Genomic DNA, 19,839 nt, shown 5'->3' with positions numbered 1-19,839 from the left:
TCTCTCTTTGTTTCGTTCCTTGTATGAGTTTGCTTTCTTGCTACAGTTCCTGAATTCTTTCCTCAGATAAGCTTCTCGTTACCTTATTGTTTGCACCGTTTCGATTTTGTGGTTGTTGTTTACTGTTCATGGCTCTGAAATCAAATAGGTTTGCTTGGTTGTACAGGGGCGGGGGTACAGGTTCTTCTACACTTGTAAGTAATACTGATCACAGATTGTTGCACATCCTTTCAGATTTTTTTTTGTTAAGTTTGTCTTCAACATTGTTGCTATATTCACGTTTGGACACCTTGAAGTTTTATTGGTATGTATTGGGAAAATGTAACTAATCTACATGATGAATGAAAATCTACTTTTCAATGTAAGTGTAATTGTATTACTGAATTATTCACTTTGATTTATTAGTCTAATTTTGATTTTTTCTTTGAATTTTATTCGAATGGGAAAATTTTGCGCAGAGAAAGGATTTCTAATGATTTTGAATTTATTGTTTGTATTCAGTGGTGTTATCCTAGACGTGTCACTAATAAAAAGTATCCGTAGAAAAATATAAGTATAGACTCTAACCGCTCAACTTCACGTAATTTGTGTGCACGATGAATAACTGGTAAACATTTAACAAAACTTTATTGTACTTCATAGAAGTTTCGTCCGATCGAGCTGTTATGTAAACAATGTATAATAATATGCATGGACGAATCGATTTTGCTCTTTTTAAGTTTGCACTAATTCTACCATACAAGTTGTAAATAAGTGAAACAATTGTGTCGAATAACGCGTTCTGACTTGGTCAAACATAACAAACGTCGCAAAATCAATGCACAATACAAATAGAATGGGTTTATGTGGATTTGTTTCTTTTTGCTTATTTTTTTGTGGGTTGCACTTTTCACCTAATACTAAGCCGCTTAAGTTTTAAGCGGGAATTGGCGCTTGCTCGTAGAAGTCAGGTTCATCTTCGGCTCCCTCGTTGGGTTGGCTACCATCCAGCTGTAAAAAATAGGGTAGCATTTTAGTAGATTTCAACAAAAACATTGGTGACGTTAAACAAAATTTGAAAAAAATCTTCAATTCCATATGAGGTTTAAAAGTTTATCACTTGATCAGATGCAATTAGGATGGCAATCATGCATTACCGGAATATTACAATAATAGAAATAATCATTGAGAGTCCAGGGATAAATTCCTGAAGCAAACTAAACAATTTCTGGACTTGCAGTATTTTTTGGTGAATTGTCATGAGAAAGTTCTGAAAGAATGAAGTACTCATGAATTCCAAAAGATTATCTGAGGTTTGGAAATCAGCACTTCGCACGTTAAAATATTTGAAAATACATCTGGTGACACTTGGGTGTGACATTTGCTCTCAGATATACCTACCACGTGATGGTGGAAGTGGGACATTTTTAGGACAATATAAATGTGCGGTCCTACAGAGGTCCAATCGTTGACTCGATTCATTAACTTGTTAGTAGTCGCAAAAATTCGAGCGCTCAAGAAACAACAGAGCCGTGCTTTTCAATATCCAACATTTGTCAGACAAAACCCAAGTAACAATTCGATGACCAATTAGTCTTGAAGAGGTTTTGAGAACCGTCAGAAAACCGTATACTTTTTATTTTGATTTTTTGATGGTTCTAAATCTTCTAGCGTATTTGACGAAAAAATATAACTTGGGAGAGGTTGATGCATAGTACGATTTGATCCTTTGCATTGGCATCTTTGGGAATGGTTATTTGTTTGCTTACCGCTCGGAGTTCCAATGGGCTGAACATTCTTTCCATCTGCTTCCGGATCGGCACCATCATGATGAGGAAGAATGGGAACGCCAAAGAGAAGGCTGATGACTTGACGGCCCACAGCATGGCCAGGGCCATAATTTGCACCGCTGTGAAGATGTGCATCTTCCAGGAAGGCACCCGGCGCACGAACGGCACCTGCGGGTGATGCTTAACGGGCATGAAGAACAGTCGCAATCTTAGGGAGGCAAGAAAAAAAGAACATTTAGGTAACTCGAAGAAAGTGATTAACAGCGACAGTACCTTTCGAAGAACTGAACTCCGCTCATCGATGCGATACCCATGTACAGGAAAACACCGAACAGCACGGACATGGGGATGAGTCGTAGAATCGGTGCCATAGTGACCGAAAGTCCCACCATCAACGAGACGAAGAATCCGGAAATGCGCTGCTCCTTCACGTCCGTAATGTGGGGAGATTCACCAGGTGCATGTGTTCTGCGGTTGAAATAAGATTATCAGTGTGATCAATGCAGCAACAGTTATAATGATCTTGGTACACATACCTGGACATAATCGTCACCGCAGACACGTGCGTCACCGAACGGACGGTAGCTGCACAGTGCCACGGCATTCCGAAGAATCCGCACACCGTATTGAGGAAGCACAGCAGTACGATATCCATGTGCAGACCGGATCCCTTCTTCAATCCGCGCTCCGGTTTATCGACAATCAGTTCGGAAATGTGCGTTTCCATGAAGATCAGGATGTAAACCAACAATGCAGGGATTCCGGCAACGAATGGCATCCAGCCGGGAACGCCATCCAAAGGAATGATCCATCCTCGACGGGTTTCGTCACTCGGGGAAAGACCCTCCGGAACGCTGAGCTTTTCCGTGTACACTTGCGGAATCATATAATCGATGAGCACGAAGATAGCAATCGAGATTGGCACACCGAAATCACCAAGGGCACGCCGAGCGTTACGTCCCAGGAAATGAGAGTTTCTGAACAGTTTCAGATAGTAAGCAAGCGAGAATGTTCCCAGTGTGAGAATCGTGCAGAATAAGGCGGTGTTGGGTTGATTCAATGGTCCAATAGCGTCCGATGGGGGTAGCAAGTTGCTTGACAGTGGGGCAACGGTGATATTCGAAACAGCCGTAAGACTTTCTGCTAGGAGTCCAACCGATGAATCAATTGTTGAGTTGGATTCGCTTTCGAGCAATGGCTGCGGAGTGATGGTCACATTCTTGTACTGGTATTCAGCAAGAAGCGGATGTCGGCCGTAAACGTAGATCAACTTCATAACAGTTTCAACGATATAGATCAATGTGATCAAAGCGGAGAAGATTTCTTGAGTGAATCGAGTGAACAGTCGTACGTAGACACTGCCTTCAAAGGCAGATACCACCAAAGCAATGACGGCTAGCCAAATGCCTACGTAGACGCGTACCGTCAAGAAGTTGTAATCATTCGATATACAAAATTGATTGAGTGCTTCATCGAAAAGCAACAGCGGGCCAGTGGTACCGATGATGACCAGCGGTTGACCGGAAAACAAATGAAACACGATGCCAACCATCGAGGCAGAGACCAATGTTTCAGAAATACCAATCAAATTATGTGTCTTATCCGATGCAAGACCTCCGAACGTAATAGCCGTTGACAAAGCAGCGAAGTACATGAATACAGTGGCCGCAAGAGTTTCCGTGTTCAAGCCATCCTTAATATCACTCTTATACATGGGATATCTCCTCTTAATATCGTTTATCAGGCCACCCCACAGCCGGTGAGTCTTTTCCAATGGGTTTTTCGTGGGCTTTTTCCCATCACCGTCGGCTGCCGCCAGAAGCTTCTTTTCCTCTTCGCTGGTCAGTAGCGGTTGTTTGCTCTTGATCTTTTCGTCGATTGCTTTCTTCTTTCTCAATCGGATCATATCACTCTTGGCCTTCAGCTCGTCGAACGGTAGCAGTGCCTGACGTTCCCACTTGCCCGGTGGCAGCACAATCGAATCGTCCAAGAATTCGTTGATGGCAGAAAGCAAGTCCTTCCTGTCGTCCGCCCTGTATGCGATATCATGGAAATGCTCGTTGGACATAAGCGTGGCAATTGACCGACCCACTTCATGATAGTCCAGCTCGGCAGTCTTTGGTCCCAACAGAATGAACAGGAAACGCACCGGAATCGGCACTTCCGTAATACTGGGCATTGGGATACCCTCCGCCAACCGGACAAAGGCAATGGTTGGTTGCTCCAGGAAATCGACCGATCCGACCAGCACCGTTGTGGCTTCGGCACCCTCCGGAATGCGTTTCAGGATCGATTCTTTCTGCGCGCGCATTTTAATGTCCTCCTGCGACGAGGTGTACGTCTCTTCGTGCATGTTGATCTTGGTTTCGCCATGTCCATGGCCGTTGATCTCACTGGATGGCACGATACGTGGCTTTTTGTCGTCTACGCTCTGAGAGGGGAGAGTTTGTAATTGATTGAGAATGGGAATAAAATGTTATTTTATGTTTATTTTACAAAGTTTTAATAAATAAAATCTGAAAAACGTAGCTTAATATACAACCAAACGAAAGCAACACATTAATCACATATTAAACGAAATAATCCAAATAAAACAGTTAACTACATAAAGCTTTTAGCCAATTAACATGGAGAGCTGGCTGACGGATCATGCGTAAAGCGAAAATTTACATAGGAGAAAATGATGTTTTGACAAAATCATTTATATTAGAAAATCATGGAGCGATCATTTCAAGATTCAGAAGTAATGGCTTCCAAAATTTCTGTAACATTATCAAAAGCCATGTTTTCAAGATAACTATTGTCTATCCGGTTGGAATCAAGACCGACATTCAATCAAAAATTGCCATTTTCTTGGTCCACAAGTGTCGCAACTGTTTCGCATCTAGTGCGCTGTGTTGCTGACAACAACGGGAAGGATGCGCACTACATTTGACATGATTAAAAAACGTCGCGAGTTGGGTCGCGTCGCGACTTGATTGTGCGAAGTCCGGTTTAGTGGCGGCCCGACAATATGTAATGTAGCTAAGGAGCCGCTCATGTGAAACGTACACTGAAATAAATTTTGTTGTCGAAACTACCGATTCCATAGTAAAATTACTAACCGTACCTATGGTTTTCAACCGACATCAAAATCTGTTAAGGTAACTGAAATATGCTTAAAATTACAATGCATTGTAGTAAATTCAACTAAAAGCATAGTCGTCTCAACAACAAAACATTGTTAATTTTTACAGGACACGCATTTTACAACACAGTATGGTTAAAAATACAATGCTCATTTGTTAAATTAAGACTATTTTTGGTAATGTTAACTGCACTGTTAGTTAAGTTGACAGTGTTTTAGTGGAATTAACTGGAAATTGTTGTCGGTTGATAATCATAGGTACGGTTAGTAATTTTACTATGGAATCGGTAGTTTCCACACCAAAATTTGTTTCAGTGTAGGCTTAATCAGGAGGAGGGGGAGTCTATGTCGAAGTTATACAGATGATCAAAATTCTGTAATACATATGTACAACACTTTTACGAGAGCGGAGGGAGCCAGATACTTTTAAAATTATCATTGAGAGATTTGAACAGCCGAGCACTCGGCAATCGATACTTAACGGATATATCAGAAAAACCGATAAAGGATGGATATTGAGCAATTTAGATCTTTTTGGGATCACTAGCCTCTGCCCAACAATTCATATCCCTACCCTGGGAACAGCTTTCATCGTGATGGGCGTAATATGTAGTGGCCTGATTACACGGTTGATGGCTGATCGACGAAAGATTCTGATCAAGGGTTGATTCCTCAACTGCCGTAATTCTGCAAAGGGGCTGTCCATTAATTACGTAAGGGAATTTTTGCGATTTTTCGACACCCCCTCCCCCCTTTGTAAGATTTTTTGTATGACAACCCAAATTTTTTTGTATGGCGCGTAAGATTTCTCAAACCCCCCCTCCCCCCATAAACCCTTACGTTATCAATGGACAGCCCCAAAGTGACGTAAGCGCCATTCAAAATGTCAATCTTTTTTGGTATATTATGTATAATATGTGAAGTAAAAATAACACTGTGGTATGCCTGCTGTATTAGAATACAAGATCTAGTCGTAATCTATCATCTATGGAAAGAAACTTAGAGGATGAGCAAGAGTTTTAAGCATAATAACCAAAAAATGGGCCAAAACTATCAATGTCGCTTACGTCACTTTGCAGAATTACGGCAGTCAAGGGATGCCTAGGATTCGTTTCTAAGCGAATCATATCTACATACAGTGTGGACTTGCCACCTTTGGCACTGGGAGGTGACCGAGCGCCGGGGCATACGTATTGCTCAAGCGGAGTAAGCCTAGGCGTGACGGGGGCAGTGGACTCTGTTGAGCATCTTCAGAAATTCCACATATCCGGAAGCAACTCTGTACAAGCGATATGGTATGGTCGGGTAACACTGACTTGAAACGGCGGATGGGTTAGTGTTGGCGCTGTCTTCCGTCCCATAAAACCGTGGCGTGGCATTATAGTATGTTCCTGACCTGTTATTAGCTTAGGCAACTAACCTGGAAGTACGTTCAGATGAACACTCCTGATTAACGCTGATACGGCTCTGAGCCAAGTACCCATGAGAGCCTGGCCAGCCAGGCCACCCCTGCTTGCATAGATACCCACCAGGATCATTGGCGACTACTTCATTTGCAGTGAGGGATGGTGGCTCTAAGAGGACCTAACACAACATACTATCAAATCAATGAGCAACAACAATGTGAACAAGAGTAGAGAAGCAGAGGGAACGGCGTTGAACCCGTTCGCGCAAGAGAGACTGGCAAGATCGCCACTACGAGGAGCTGGTGTACCCACCAGCGAGCAGATGGCAGGATGTTCAACAGGAGAAGCAAGAAGCGGTGTAGCACCGGCTGAAGAAGCGCAGATGACCAGAACGAGCGGACTACCAAAGATGTTGGTAGTTGCCAAACAGCTGAATGAGTTGATCGGCTACACGTGCGGGAGGTCTACTACCATCAGCAAGGACCTGAAACAGGGCCTGCTAAAGCTTCGCAAATCGCTGGCCCAGGCCAAGGAGTATGTGGTTGAAGAGCGAAGTGCGGCTGATGCGAGCAGGGAGGAGCGGTCCACACAAACGGACTGCGAAAAAGTGCAAGTGAGAGCCCTAACAGCGGAGGCGATTCAGAGGAGGCGACGCAGAGGAGCTCGTGGTCGCACTAAAGCAGCAGTGCGAGGAAGGTGCACCAATCCGCCTGCGAAAGAGTCCGGCAGGCACGCAGATCGTCACGATCAAGCTCCCCATAGAGGAGGTGAACAAAGCGACTGCAGTCGGCAAGATCAGGGTAAGCTGGTCAGTGTGCCCGCTCAGCATATATGAGCCGCCAGTCAGGACAAAAGTCGTGGACTTGTAAAGGCCCGCAAGCTCTGCAAGAAGTGCGGAGTGGACGGTCATATCTCCAGGGAGTGCAACTAGGTATCGAAATGCCTGATTTACACAGCGAACAAGGGTCACACGACGGGCTTCCAGGCACGCGAGGAGGTCGAACCACCGACGATAATGCAGGTTACACAGCTAAACCTGAACCACTGTGAAGCCGCACAACTGTTGCTGTGGCAGTCAGTCTCGGAGTTAAGTTCCGACATCGCCCTACTATTGGACCCATACCGCATCTCTCCCGAAAACGGGATAGCGGATAAGGCCATGCTAGCGGTGATCTGTACAACCGGTACAGGACATAATTTCCACGTTGCACGACGGCTTCGCAATAGCGAAGATCAACGGGGTGTATTACTGCAGTTGTTATGCGCTTCATAGGTGGCCAACAGACCAGTTCTCGTCTATGCTGGATTCACTATCAAGCGCACTAGTGGGATTAAGTCCCGCTGTCATCGGTGGAGACTTCAACGCCTGGGTGATTGAATGGGGTAGCCGCTCGACTAACGCGAGAGGCTGGGCTCTACTCGAAGCTATGACTAGAATGAGCGTGGGTGTCGCAAACGTAGGCAACAGAAAAACCTACAGTAGGAACGGTGCAGAATCCATCATTGCTGTGACCTTCTGGAGCCCGGGTCTAAACCTTAGCTTGGGCTGGAGGCAGAGCTGCCAAATATCAGACATGCCAGTTGACTACTGATTTTGCATCATCGTCACTATCACTGTAGGCCGATCAATATCAAAACGATAGTGACCGGCAACGATTTGATATTGATCCACACTCCAGAGCACTATCATATCAACTGAACTGATATTTTTGCGATTTTAGCCAGAACTCAAAATGTTTTGTGACCATCATACGAAACTTTTTATTCTGTACCACATATTTAAATTTCATCACTTCAAGTGTTTATTTTGATTTTAAAACGAATTTTTAAAATGGTCTATTAATGATATCTACCCGCCATCGCAATCAGTCCAGTTGTGATGGGAAAAGAAAAGTGACGGTGACGCGGTGACTCAGCAGAGCACACGCTGACTTGTATCGCAGTCAGCCTATCAAAATCGGCAGTTTGCCTACCATTGATAGTGACAGAGAGCAACTCTGGCTGGAGGGTCGACCATGGATTGGGTCGTGGTAAGTGCTTGTTGTCTCGATAATCGGATAGCGGTCGATCTCAGTTTTGTACCGTAGTTTTTGGTGATCGTATTACAGTCGAGCCTTCATGAGTCGATGTTCCTTGACTCGATATCGACTCATGGAGGTAAATTTGTCCATACTGAAAAATAATTTCTGGGTTACTATGATGGTCCCCTCAAACATCTCTCCAAGGGATTTCTGTTATACTACTCGATATTTCCATGAGTCGATGGTCCCTTTAATATCGACTCATGGAGCTTTTACTGTATCAGTACGGAATGCAGTTTTGGTTGCAAGCGCTCTTTCTATTGGGTAGTACGCAGATCGCAAGAATTTTCTTGGCCTATCTCGATGCGTGGGAAATTCAGGCAAGGAATCGCTCAAGAAATGATTAAGCGTCGCTTTATTCCGGATCGTAGTACGGAGCTGGAATGAAATGTCAAATCAAATGGGGCTTACTGTGTTAAATTTCTTGACCATTCCGGTCACGGAAAAATAATGCACTGAACGAAAATTACTTGAGCGATTCCGTTTGAAGTGCATACCTCCCAAGTAACATTTTGATGGTCAATTAGTCCTGTAGCGGTTTTAAAAACCGCCATAAAACCAAATACTTTTTATTTTGGTTTTATGATGATTCTAAGAACCTCTTGTAGTCTATTTGACTAAAAAATGTTACTTGGGCTCGCATATAGCTGAACATCGGACCCAACAGACGGGACTGACGATCGTACAATTTGCTGTGGAGCTCTCACTCGGAAGCTGCGGACCTACTTCTCACAATAATCAACTGTATTTTAAAGAATTCAGTTGAATTCAATTATCTCATTGTATTATAAAGGTTATCATATCTACTATTAATTTTTACTCTTTCAGCGGTAACCAGGTAAATAAAACTAAATTGAAAACAATTTGGCATACGCTTTTTTCGCCAAGGAAAGCATCCCATAAAACCCCACCCAACTTCAAACTCCAGATATCTATTAATTGGCCCAAGTTCTTGGACATATTCTGAGTAGATATCTAATCAACATTTCCTCCCCATTCCCGCTGATCGTAAGGACCTGGCCAGATATTAAACAAAGAGGTCGTTCAGTGTAAGGTTTGTCAAGTCCCAGGCAGCTTTTTTGGCGCATTTTACGTCTCTATTGATAGCCAAACCCGGGAAGCCACCTGGTGACCCTTCGGCATACAGACCTATCTGCCTTCTGCACACCGCCGGAAAGCTGTTGGAACGGATTATTCAGTCGAGGCTGATGGTTCTTCTTCTACTTTATGGCTCGATTTTCGCATTAGAACTTGGCCTGCCTCTCTTCAACCTAGTGTTCGTAGAGCACTTCAATAGTTATTAATTGAAGGGCTTTCTTTGCCTGCCATTGCATGAATTTGTACATTGTGTGGCAAGTACAATGAATCATACACTACCATTAATTAAAGGTAGAGTGGCACAATAAATAACGACTCACCTTTTATCATAGGGGTTCCAAGAAGCAGTGTTGGTAAAAATTCAAATTCTCAAATCTCATGGTTGAGTTGTTTCACGCGCGATTCTTGACTCGCCAAACTCACCGCCGAAAAAATAATGCATGATTTAACTCATGATTTCACTCATTCCTTTATTTCGTGGTGTTCTTAATGTTTACCTCGAAGTTTTTAGGATTGTATGATCAGAGCCGTAGCGTAGTCCCATGGCGCCCTTGGCAAGCATACAGATTGGCGCCCCACGACAATTGGTGATTGTGATTTTTAAAAAGATTGTAGTTATTCATTTTTTTTTTAAATGTTGGGTTGGGCTTGGGTTTTGGTGTTTCGAAAAAAACAAGTTGTCCCTCGATTTTTTATTTTCTTAGAGTACTTTTCATTCGTGTTTTTCTTTTATTGTTCAATGGATGTCACCTAATCTTTTTCCAAAATTTATTTCTCTTGTACGAATATAAGTGCAAACATATTTTGTATTTCAAGAATTTCACTAAGACCAACATAATAATAAGAAATGACATAAATGATGAATACATTTCTTCAAGATATCTTACAGATTTTTTTCTTTCCTTGGTTTTTTGTTCAACTGAATGATGTTTAAAAAATATACTCAATTGATTTTCAAGGATTTTCAGGAAAACTTAAACGATTTATTTTACAAATTTTCGGCGATTAGCTCAATTGGTTTTACCAGGATTTTCCATTAAATTAAACAGATCTTCTGAAGTTTAATTACAATATTTCACAGAAGATCTGTGACAAACTTTTCATTAAGTTTTTTTTTTGTTTATTAATCATTAGACAAGCTATAGATATTCTGTCTATTTACAACATACATACATTTTTGCTGTAGGATGCAATATACCACTCTTAAGCAAGGTTTAGTTTAAGAAACTGCTATACAGCTGGTTCTGCTCTCGAGGTATTCCCGAAGAAATTCCACTGGTATTACTAAACAAAATTATGCAGGAATCTCTGAAGGAATTCTGCTGGAATATCCGGTTCATCTGAAAATCCAGGAGACATTTCAGCAAGAATTTCCAACGGAATGCATGTAATAATTCTTACAGGAATTTCTGTAGTAGTTTGTAAAGAAATACATGAAGGAATGCCTGTAGGAATTCGTGGAGAGCCCCTGGAAGAATTTCGGAAATACTGCTGAAATTTTTGAAGGAATCCCGGTAAAAGTATCTTAAAGAATCTCTTGAGGATTTTCTACAAAAAATCCGTAGAAAATTTTATGAAGAAATCCCAGAGAAATTTTTGAAGGAATCCATGGAAGCTTTCAATCGAATTCTTTAAAGAAATTTTGTAACAAGTCATTGGTAGATTTTCAAACGGAAAACCTAGTGATGTCTGAAGAAATTCTATATTTACGGTTTTCTGAAGGAATTTATTATGAAATTCATAAAATGTTTTCCATGGAAATTCTTTGGATCTCTAGTGAACATGGAATAATTTTTGAAGATTTTCCAAGCTCTAATGTTGTCGTTGCCTTTTTTCTGAAGGAATCTATAGAACACTTTTTGAAAAAATATTTGGTCAAATTATTTACTAAAGAAATCTATAAAATATTTTCTAAAAAAAATAACAGGAGAATTTCTGAACGAATGCTTAAAGGCATTGCTGAAGAAATCCCTGCATGAATTTCGAAAGGAATCTCTGCAGGGTTTTCTGTACAAATTACTGAAGGGTTTCAAAGTTAACCTTGTAGATATTTTTGCATTAATCTTCTTAGGAAGATTTCTGAAGACAATTCTGGAAAATTTATAATGAACCTTTTTTAAGAGTTTCCAGGAGAAACCCAGGAAAAAATGTGAAATAGAAGTAGGAGGAATTTCTATCCTTCAAGAAAATTTAAAAATTTATCACTGAAAGATTTTTTGTAAGAATATCTGCTGAAACTCTGACATAACTAAGGTAAAATTATCTAATAAAATCTTTAGAGAAATATCAGGAGGAATGGTTTGACTTATTCCTGAAAAAAATTCTAGATAACTTCCTGAATTTCCAAAGGAATAAAATAAATACTTCAATGAATGCGAAGAAAACCCTCGGAAGGAATCTCAAAACATCCCCAGTGAGAATGTTTAGGAATTTTCAGAAAGAAACTATAATTTTGAAAATGGTTTCTCAAAATAAAATAGTAGATAAGCTCCCTGCTCATATCATGGTAAATGCTTAGAATAAACTAGAGGAATCTGAGTTTTTGAGAATACTGAAAAATGAAAAAAAAAACATATTATCAATCTCAAATATTACAAACAGTGAAATCTTGACAACATTCTAGAAAACATAAGCAACATCCGATTGAACACGAATGTCAACTAATCTAGTAAAGTGTTCTTTATAAAACATAATAATTATAATTAGGTTCATCCAGTTTCCTTCTAGCCTTAGGCCTTTTCGGCGCCCCTCTGAGGTTGGCGCCCTTGGCGGGGGCCAACCTAGCCAACCCCACGCTACGGCTCTGTGTATGATAGAACAAAAGCTAATCTAGCGTACAACAACAATGAATGCCGTTCAAATTGATTTGGATTCGTTTTACAAGCGAACGAGATTTCGGCGCTTGACTCGTGAGTGCGAGATTTTGCATGAAATTCTCGCGCGTGAGAAAACGATTCAGAATCGCGTGCGAGTTTGCTCACGCAGGAGCGGTTCATGAGTGTGCTTTGAGTGTGAGTTTACCAACACTGCCAAGAAGTTTCAGGGCGTTTTAGATTTAAGAGGGCTACACGGGCCTCAGGCCAGTTTCGTGGGAGTTCCAGAGCGGTGTTAAGGGGCTGAACAATCTATCGGGCCAGTTCCATGTGAGTTTTAGGGGCATTTCAGAAGGTTTCAGATACTACATAGGCTCTCGGATCAGGCTTTCATGGGAGTTGCAGAAGCATTTTAAGGTGTTCCAATCAAGGATGGGAACACTCACTTGCAGAAAGTTACACTCACTTGATGTTTTCTCAGCTCAGAAGCGTGCAATCAAGAAATGATGTATGAACGACTTTTGCTTTGTGGTTTTGTCTAAAAGTTTGCCGAATAGAGTAGGGGTCGCACAAGCATACCAAAGTCGTGAAGGAGCTGCGAAGGCAACTCTCCACGAGGTGAATGTAAATTACACTCACCTCGTGGAGAGTCGCTTTCATAGCTCCGTCACGACTTTGATATGCGTGTGCGACACCTACTCAATTCGGCAAACTTTTAGACCAAACCACAAAGCAAAAGTCGTCCATACACCATTTTTTGACTGCACGCTTCTGAGCTGAGAAACCATCAAGTGAGTGTAACCCTCTGCAAGTGAGTGTTCCCATCCCTGGTTCCAATACGTTTAAGGGCATTTCGGAAAGGTTTCAAGACGTTCCAGACTGATTACGTTTGAAAATACAATGACATTTTTCTTTTTCATGGGAATTCAATGATATTATCAAACAGACATTGAACTCACACTTGACAGCACATAGTTTCATGAGGCTGTGTATGCATAAATTTCACACATACACATTACAAGTTATGCATGTAGATCCGATGCTCAAGAAAATTGTTAGTGAGGAGTGATCAGTCACTCCTGAATACACCCTAAACTCCCCTTAACTCTACTCACTGCCCCTTTATCATAAATCAACTTTATTTTACTCCATTTTTTACGTACTCTAACTGTTTTGAACACAATTAAGTTTCATTAAGGTAACTTTACTTCAAGACGACTATACAACGAATCCAAGAACGAATCCCACACCTTGTTATTTCAAAAGCACAAATCTAATGAACCAAATATCGCACGGCTCTGAACTCGATCAACTTTTCAGTTCAATCCGTCATTTGGTCCTTCAGATTTGAGCTCTTGAAAATTCGAGGTGTGGCTTCATCATATCTTCACCTTAATAGAGGAGTTACCTAAACAGATTTCACCGAAACGGATTCTACCTAAATAGAGGTTTCAGTGTATCAAGGAAGTGTGGCAACGAAGACCATGCGTCTTTCTGGAGGAAACCCCAATAACACTCTAGACTAGACAACCAAATATTTATGGAGACGCATGGTAGATTGCTCCGTTTGATTAAACGCTCAAATGTCTGACCAATATGATGGAAATTCCTGACTTTACGAGGACATCTGGATTCGACTAAATTTATGTAGCAAAAATGAACATTGCGTTATTTCCAACACAAGTCTGTGTATGTTGTTTAGAATACTTTTTCTAATGAATACACTTTTGGAGTAATTATGAAATAGTGAAAATCTGTTCCATGCTCTGAATATTCTCATGATTTAGCTACAAGCACATGCCACACTCCGAAGCTCAACCTTCCCTCGGTATATAGTCCGATTTATATCAACGTTCTGGAGGTTAATTGTTGTGAGCTGGAGGCCCTTCCCCCTACAAGATTGTCCCATCTTTTCTATTAATAATGTCATTAAGAACACAGGAATTTAAAAACTACCTAAGTGAATGAGAACAAGAAGAAACAATAGCATGGTGTAGTCAGAGGAAAACTGATGACAAGCGATTTCTTTTTTGGTGGGGAGCCATAACGAACTTTTTTTTTATCAAACATATTGTTAGAAAGACATTAATACGAAGTGAGGGAAATTCGACTCTACCGAACAAAACAAGCAAACAGGAGTGGGAAAAGAAAACAGTCTGTATTTTTAAACTTGTTGTGTGTTCTTTGACCAGGGGAAAAAACTTTCTGTGGGAATACTGATTGGAAAAGTGGGGAAGAAAATGAGCGAGAGAAAAGTAAGTTAGACAAACAGCACAAAAACAAACCAAAGAAAGAAGAGCGGGTGTGTATGTAAATCTATAAGGAACTTTTCACTAGATTCTGTTGGTTGGCAGTGAGGCACGATCATTACTTCATTTACAACGGTCAGCGAGATGGGTGAGTTTCGTCGCATACCAACGGCACTGGTGACCGTGGTTATGGCCACCGGAAGCGCATAGCTGCTGTCCTGACTTTCGCTACGCTTGTGCTGTTGATGGTGGTGGCGCTGATGCGAACTATTATGCGGATGGTGATGGACGCTTCCACCCGATGTGCTCCCACTGCTCGGCTGCCGTTGGACCGAATGTCGCTGATGGCCATTATTGTTCTGATGCTGCTTAGATGCTAAACTAGGACTATAGTTGGGATGATGCAATGAGGGAGGGCTAAGAGTATAGCTTTGCGTGGGACTTACGAACGAGTTAAGTCTCCGGACGCCAACAATTACCTCACCATTGCCATCCTCGGCCCTTAAGGATAGCGACTTAAAAGTTCGAAGGATTAAAAGTTGTTATCGGTAGTCAAAGTCCGTTCCGTTTGTTCGTAACCAGAAAGAAAGCGGAATGGGATCATTAATCTTGCGAACATGATCTGAATGGTTTTTGGATGTGGCGGTCTTGTAGAATGTCTTACGAGAGACAAGGTGAATACATAGGCTTGAGAGTAGGCTTACAATGGATTCGATGGTGGCATGTCTAATAGTGATTGGTGATGATGCTTAAACCTAAGGCTTCTGATTCAATGTATCCTAGAAAGGAAAACCGTTCCTACCGGTGAAATTTATTGTTTCTAAGCTCAAAAAATCCACTGGCAAAAGCATTGGCGTTAAGATACATACAAATATACACAAATACAAGCTTTTCCAATGGATCAAAGAATTCCCAGTTATAACGAAACAAAACAATCATCCAACAATGAACAAACATTCTTTGATGACGGACAATAACTTTCAAGCACAGTCAACGATTCCCACTCAAAAAAAAAAGATTGGCGCCAAATGTTTGCTTTTTTTCGGAACCGAAAGCAGTAAACACACTCGCCCGACAAAAAAAAACCACTTCTGCAAGACGTTTCAATTTTCTGTGCCAATAACAGTTGCCACTTCCAGAATATTTTTCAACTATGCTTGAACAAACACGTTTGACGACGTCGCTTTTCCATCACACTTGACACGCTATTCTAGACAGACGATTTTTCATTCGGAACGGGACCGTCCTTCGCATACACACATATGTACAGGTGTTAGATTTACCAATTGACTAGATTGTTGATTGTTTTCGATATAGAATATTAAATGCTCCATGCTTCGATCGTGAATTCTAAATGCGAGATGCTAAAATAAAGATAAAAGATAGGGTAAAGATAGACAGAGGGGGAGAAAGAGACCAAAAAGATTTGGGAGAAGAAGAAAAAGTAGAAAAATGCGATAGCAGATAGATAATAAGCAAAGTGAGAAGAGAAAATGATAATAAAGAAAAAATGAAGAAGAGAAGTGAATGTGAAATGTTATGATTGAATATCACTATATACACTATACAGTAATCGAATTGATATTGAATATCTACGATTCAAGTAATAATTTAGACAGTGTGCAACGCCAGAAGTTATGTACTTGAGACTTGTGGCTTAAATTAATGAAACAAAAATGACCGTGAAATCTGTTAAAAGTCAAATAATACAGGAAAAGTTACCGTTAAGCTTCCTTAATTGTGTAAAATATTATAAAAGAAAGAAATGAATTTAATGTGTTTAGTGGTTTTAGCACCCGCTAAATCCTATCTCCTTTGATTATTCAATTCAGTATAGCTCTACGACGGAAAACGAATCCGATAATTAATATTAACTTGAACCAACATCCATTAGACTAATCATCTGTTGGAATTGCTGCCCATCGGTTTGTGACTTCCAACTAATTAATATAATTACTAACACCCAAAAAAGGAGGGCTGGTCCGTTTGCTTACGGGTAAAGCTTATACAAGTAACACATTTGCATTCATACATGATTGGATGACATTTGAAGCTAAACGGGCCCACCTGGCGCACACCACACAGAAGAGCTCATCTTTCACGTGTGTCGTATGTGGAACTATTTTTAGCCTTGAATGAATTCTACCAATTCAGGTGTAGGTATAGAACGAATGATTGACGTACTGTTGTGACTTTATAGGACAGGTCGTAATAAACCGCAGATACTCAATATCAATTTCATGGGAGGCGTTTTGAATTGAAGGAGAGAAAAATATATACATTACTACACGAAAGCTAGATATGCTGACAGCAGGTGACTTTCGCTACTATAATAAACATGACAATATATCCAATCATTTGATGATAATTGAACAATTCTTGCTATACACACATAATATTACTAAGTTGTTTGTAAATATACTTAGATGTGTAAATACCAATTCTCTTTTTTATTATCACAAAAGCGTAACTGCAATGTTTGATTTCTCATCATCGGCATTCTGTTTCGTTCATACTGCTACCTACATTATCCTTATTTATAGTGCTCTTCTATAATCTCCTGTCATGGCATTTTTGACTCGACATTTTTGAATTTGAATAAAATTTTGTTCAGGCACTGGGTTTCGTTAATCATTGAATGTTTTATGTTAATTTTTCATTTGCATCAACACTTAACCATTTTTCCTGACCTCATTTTTGAAAAGGCCGTATGAAAAAAAAAAGTTGGATTCAAATTATGTCTTCGAAGATGTTTGCGGATAATTTATGGACTTTTGGAAAAACAAACATTGAGAGTACTATTTATGGCGCATTTATTTTAGATGTCATATAATTTGAATTTTCCCAAAACCTTTCCTTTCGAATTCTTTTATTATTTTTCTGTAGAAATATGACCTTTAGCCTAAAAACTTGCCAAGTACACCAGGATGGTCTAATACTTCTAATTATTTTTTCTAGATTTTCTATCTTCCATTATTTTCATTTTCAAAACAAGCAAAAGGAATTTCTTTTTTATCAAAAATAATGTTACGTACAAGTTTCATATTACAAGTTACAGCGAATTAAAAAAATAAAAAAAACCCTAATTAATCCACCTAGCGGTGATGGTGCCTTTCTCGTGCTTTAAAATATCCTTTCAACAAAACTCGAGCGACATGTTGATGACATTGACATAAATACAAAATGAAAACTGCTTGCTAAATCTACTCAATATGGATACATTTTGTATTAGCATAACATCCAATATTCAGAAAATATAAGACAACGATCCAAAACTCAAACCAAACAAGTGTCATGAAGCCGCAAATTTTTGAAACGTCATTTTAGATTTTCCGGTCATCATTTTATGACTCCGGATATCTACCCCAACTAAACTAACCACCATCTTGAACATTGAGACACCATCTTGGATGTTCTGGTATTCATTTTTGGACTCTGCACCTAAAATTACATAAAATAGTCGCCGTATTGAATTTTGGCATGTCGTTTATGATTTTCTGGGTACCAGTTTTGGACGAAGACCGGCATTCTTCCCCATTCAAACTATAGTCATATTGCAGACCTTGTGAAACATCGCACAGCTTGCGTTTCCTGCTTTCTGATTACAAATTTTGAATTCTGGACATATTTTCATACAAAATATGCCCATAATGCAAGAATTAAAAATCCTATAAAATAGGCACTAACTTGAATACTGGGCCATTATCTTGGACTTTGGGCCGCTATTTTGGATACTCTGGTGGACTCCAAACAAATTTCCCATACCAAATACACTTATTTTACATAGTTTTAGAGCTCAAAATTCCTTAAAACAGCCACCATCTTCTGTTTACGCGATCAAATTCTTATTCTTCCATTCAACGTTGACCAATCCTGCTATAACTTTACACCTTAGGAATCTGAAATGGTACGATTTGATGAGATCGCTTAAGTTTTGTCTATATTTTGTTCTCATATATGAGAATTTAGACCTATTCATCTCTGTTGTTCATACCTAATATTTATCAGGCCATTAAACAAAGCCACGATTTAATTTTTCACATGAACGTTGATTCTGCTACACAACAGCTAGTCTCTAATGTGATCTAAGGCTATTTTCTTGCTAACCGTTCATTAGATTATCAAAAAATCTGCGATCTGATGTGTCGTATGTATGGGTTTGGTTCATTTTTATACTTCTTTATATTTCCGGTGGGATAGCCGGATCTGATTCCATGAGTCATGGACCATGACACTACCGGTTGTCCCAATTATGGTCTGAGAATATTTTATTGCTTTTTATTCACCTTTACCTAATCACCGCGATTTGATATATCGCATGAATGGGTTTGCTTCACTTTTACTTCTAACCACTTTCGAAGCCACAGCTGAACCCGTAACACTACCGGGAATCTAATGTGGTCTGACCCTATTTTTCCATCAGGTTGTCGATAAGTCGTGATCAGTCTTCGTTCTACTGCTCGTTTTGTGTGTAGGTAAGAGGTAACGATAGCGCACGAATGTAACAAAGCCGACTGACACCCGACTGCGGCAACGAAATGAAGGTAGTAAAAAGTGTCGAATGTTTACAAGACTGGTCGTAATTTGATGTACCGCATCCATGGGTTCGGTTAAATTTTACATTTTACTACCCGGATCTGATTCCGGGTAACTACCGGCTGAACCAAATATGGTCTAACATTATTGTCTTGTTAACTGCTCATCGGTTAACCAAAAACGCTGCAAACTGAAGGTGTCACATGCAGGGTTTGACAATTTTGACGGGACTCTCTGAACCAATTCCGGACCACTACCAGTGACGTAAGGCTATTTTCTAGCTAAATGTTCATCAGGTTATCGCAAAAGCCACGATTTGATGTGTCACATGCCTGGATTTGGTTCACTTTTACATTTTGCCTCTTCCGGCCACTCAAAACCGATTCCGAGACACTAGGTAATCTAAAAAGCCGCTATTTGATGTGACGCATGTACGGGTTTGTTTCTCTTTCAGATTTAACCACTTCGGCGGGAACCCCGGAACGGGTTCCGGAACACTACTGGTTCAGATATGATCTGAGATGGTTTTCCTGCTCATTGTCCATCAGGTCATCGAAAATGCCGTGGTTTGATGTGCCACATGCATGGGTTTGGTTCAATTGTATATTTGGCCACTTCCAGCGGGACGCCTAGAACCGGTTCCGGAACACTACCGGTTCAGGTATGGTCTGAGATGATTTTCCTGCTCATTATCCATCAGGTCATCGAAAATGCCGTGGTTTGATGTGCCGCATGCATGGGTTTGGTTCAATTGTATATT

The 19,839-nt window shown here is 40.4% G+C and overlaps 1 protein-coding gene across 11 annotated transcripts in view; it reads right to left on the bottom strand.

The window, feature by feature from the left end:
• Window positions 1-307: 307 nt before the first annotated feature.
• Window positions 308-19,839, bottom strand: part of LOC109419421 (anion exchange protein 3) — a 205,510-nt gene continuing 185,978 nt past the window's right edge. For 7 of the 11 annotated variants that reach the window (XM_029866246.2, XM_029866247.2, XM_029866248.2 and 4 more), the window contains 5 exons: window positions 14,666-15,058; window positions 2,306-4,200; window positions 2,043-2,237; window positions 1,749-1,977; window positions 308-990 (listed from right to left, as the gene is read on the bottom strand). In XM_029866246.2, coding sequence (XP_029722106.2) covers window positions 916-990; window positions 1,749-1,977; window positions 2,043-2,237; window positions 2,306-4,200; window positions 14,666-15,058 — 2,787 coding nt within the window. In that variant the 3' untranslated portion in view covers window positions 308-915. Of the gene's footprint in view, window positions 991-1,748; window positions 1,978-2,042; window positions 2,238-2,305; window positions 4,201-14,665; window positions 15,059-15,826; window positions 15,908-19,839 lie in introns of all 11 variants that reach the window. The other 4 variants (XM_029866254.2, XM_029866255.2, XM_029866256.2 and 1 more) reach the window with 4 other exon arrangements.

Source organism: Aedes albopictus, chromosome 2 (genome assembly GCF_035046485.1).
Source record: "Aedes albopictus strain Foshan chromosome 2, AalbF5, whole genome shotgun sequence".
Classification (NCBI taxonomy): Eukaryota; Metazoa; Arthropoda; class Insecta; order Diptera; family Culicidae; genus Aedes; species Aedes albopictus.
The sequence above is the reverse complement of the archived record's forward strand: the minus strand, read 5'-3'. Positions and strand labels throughout refer to the sequence as shown.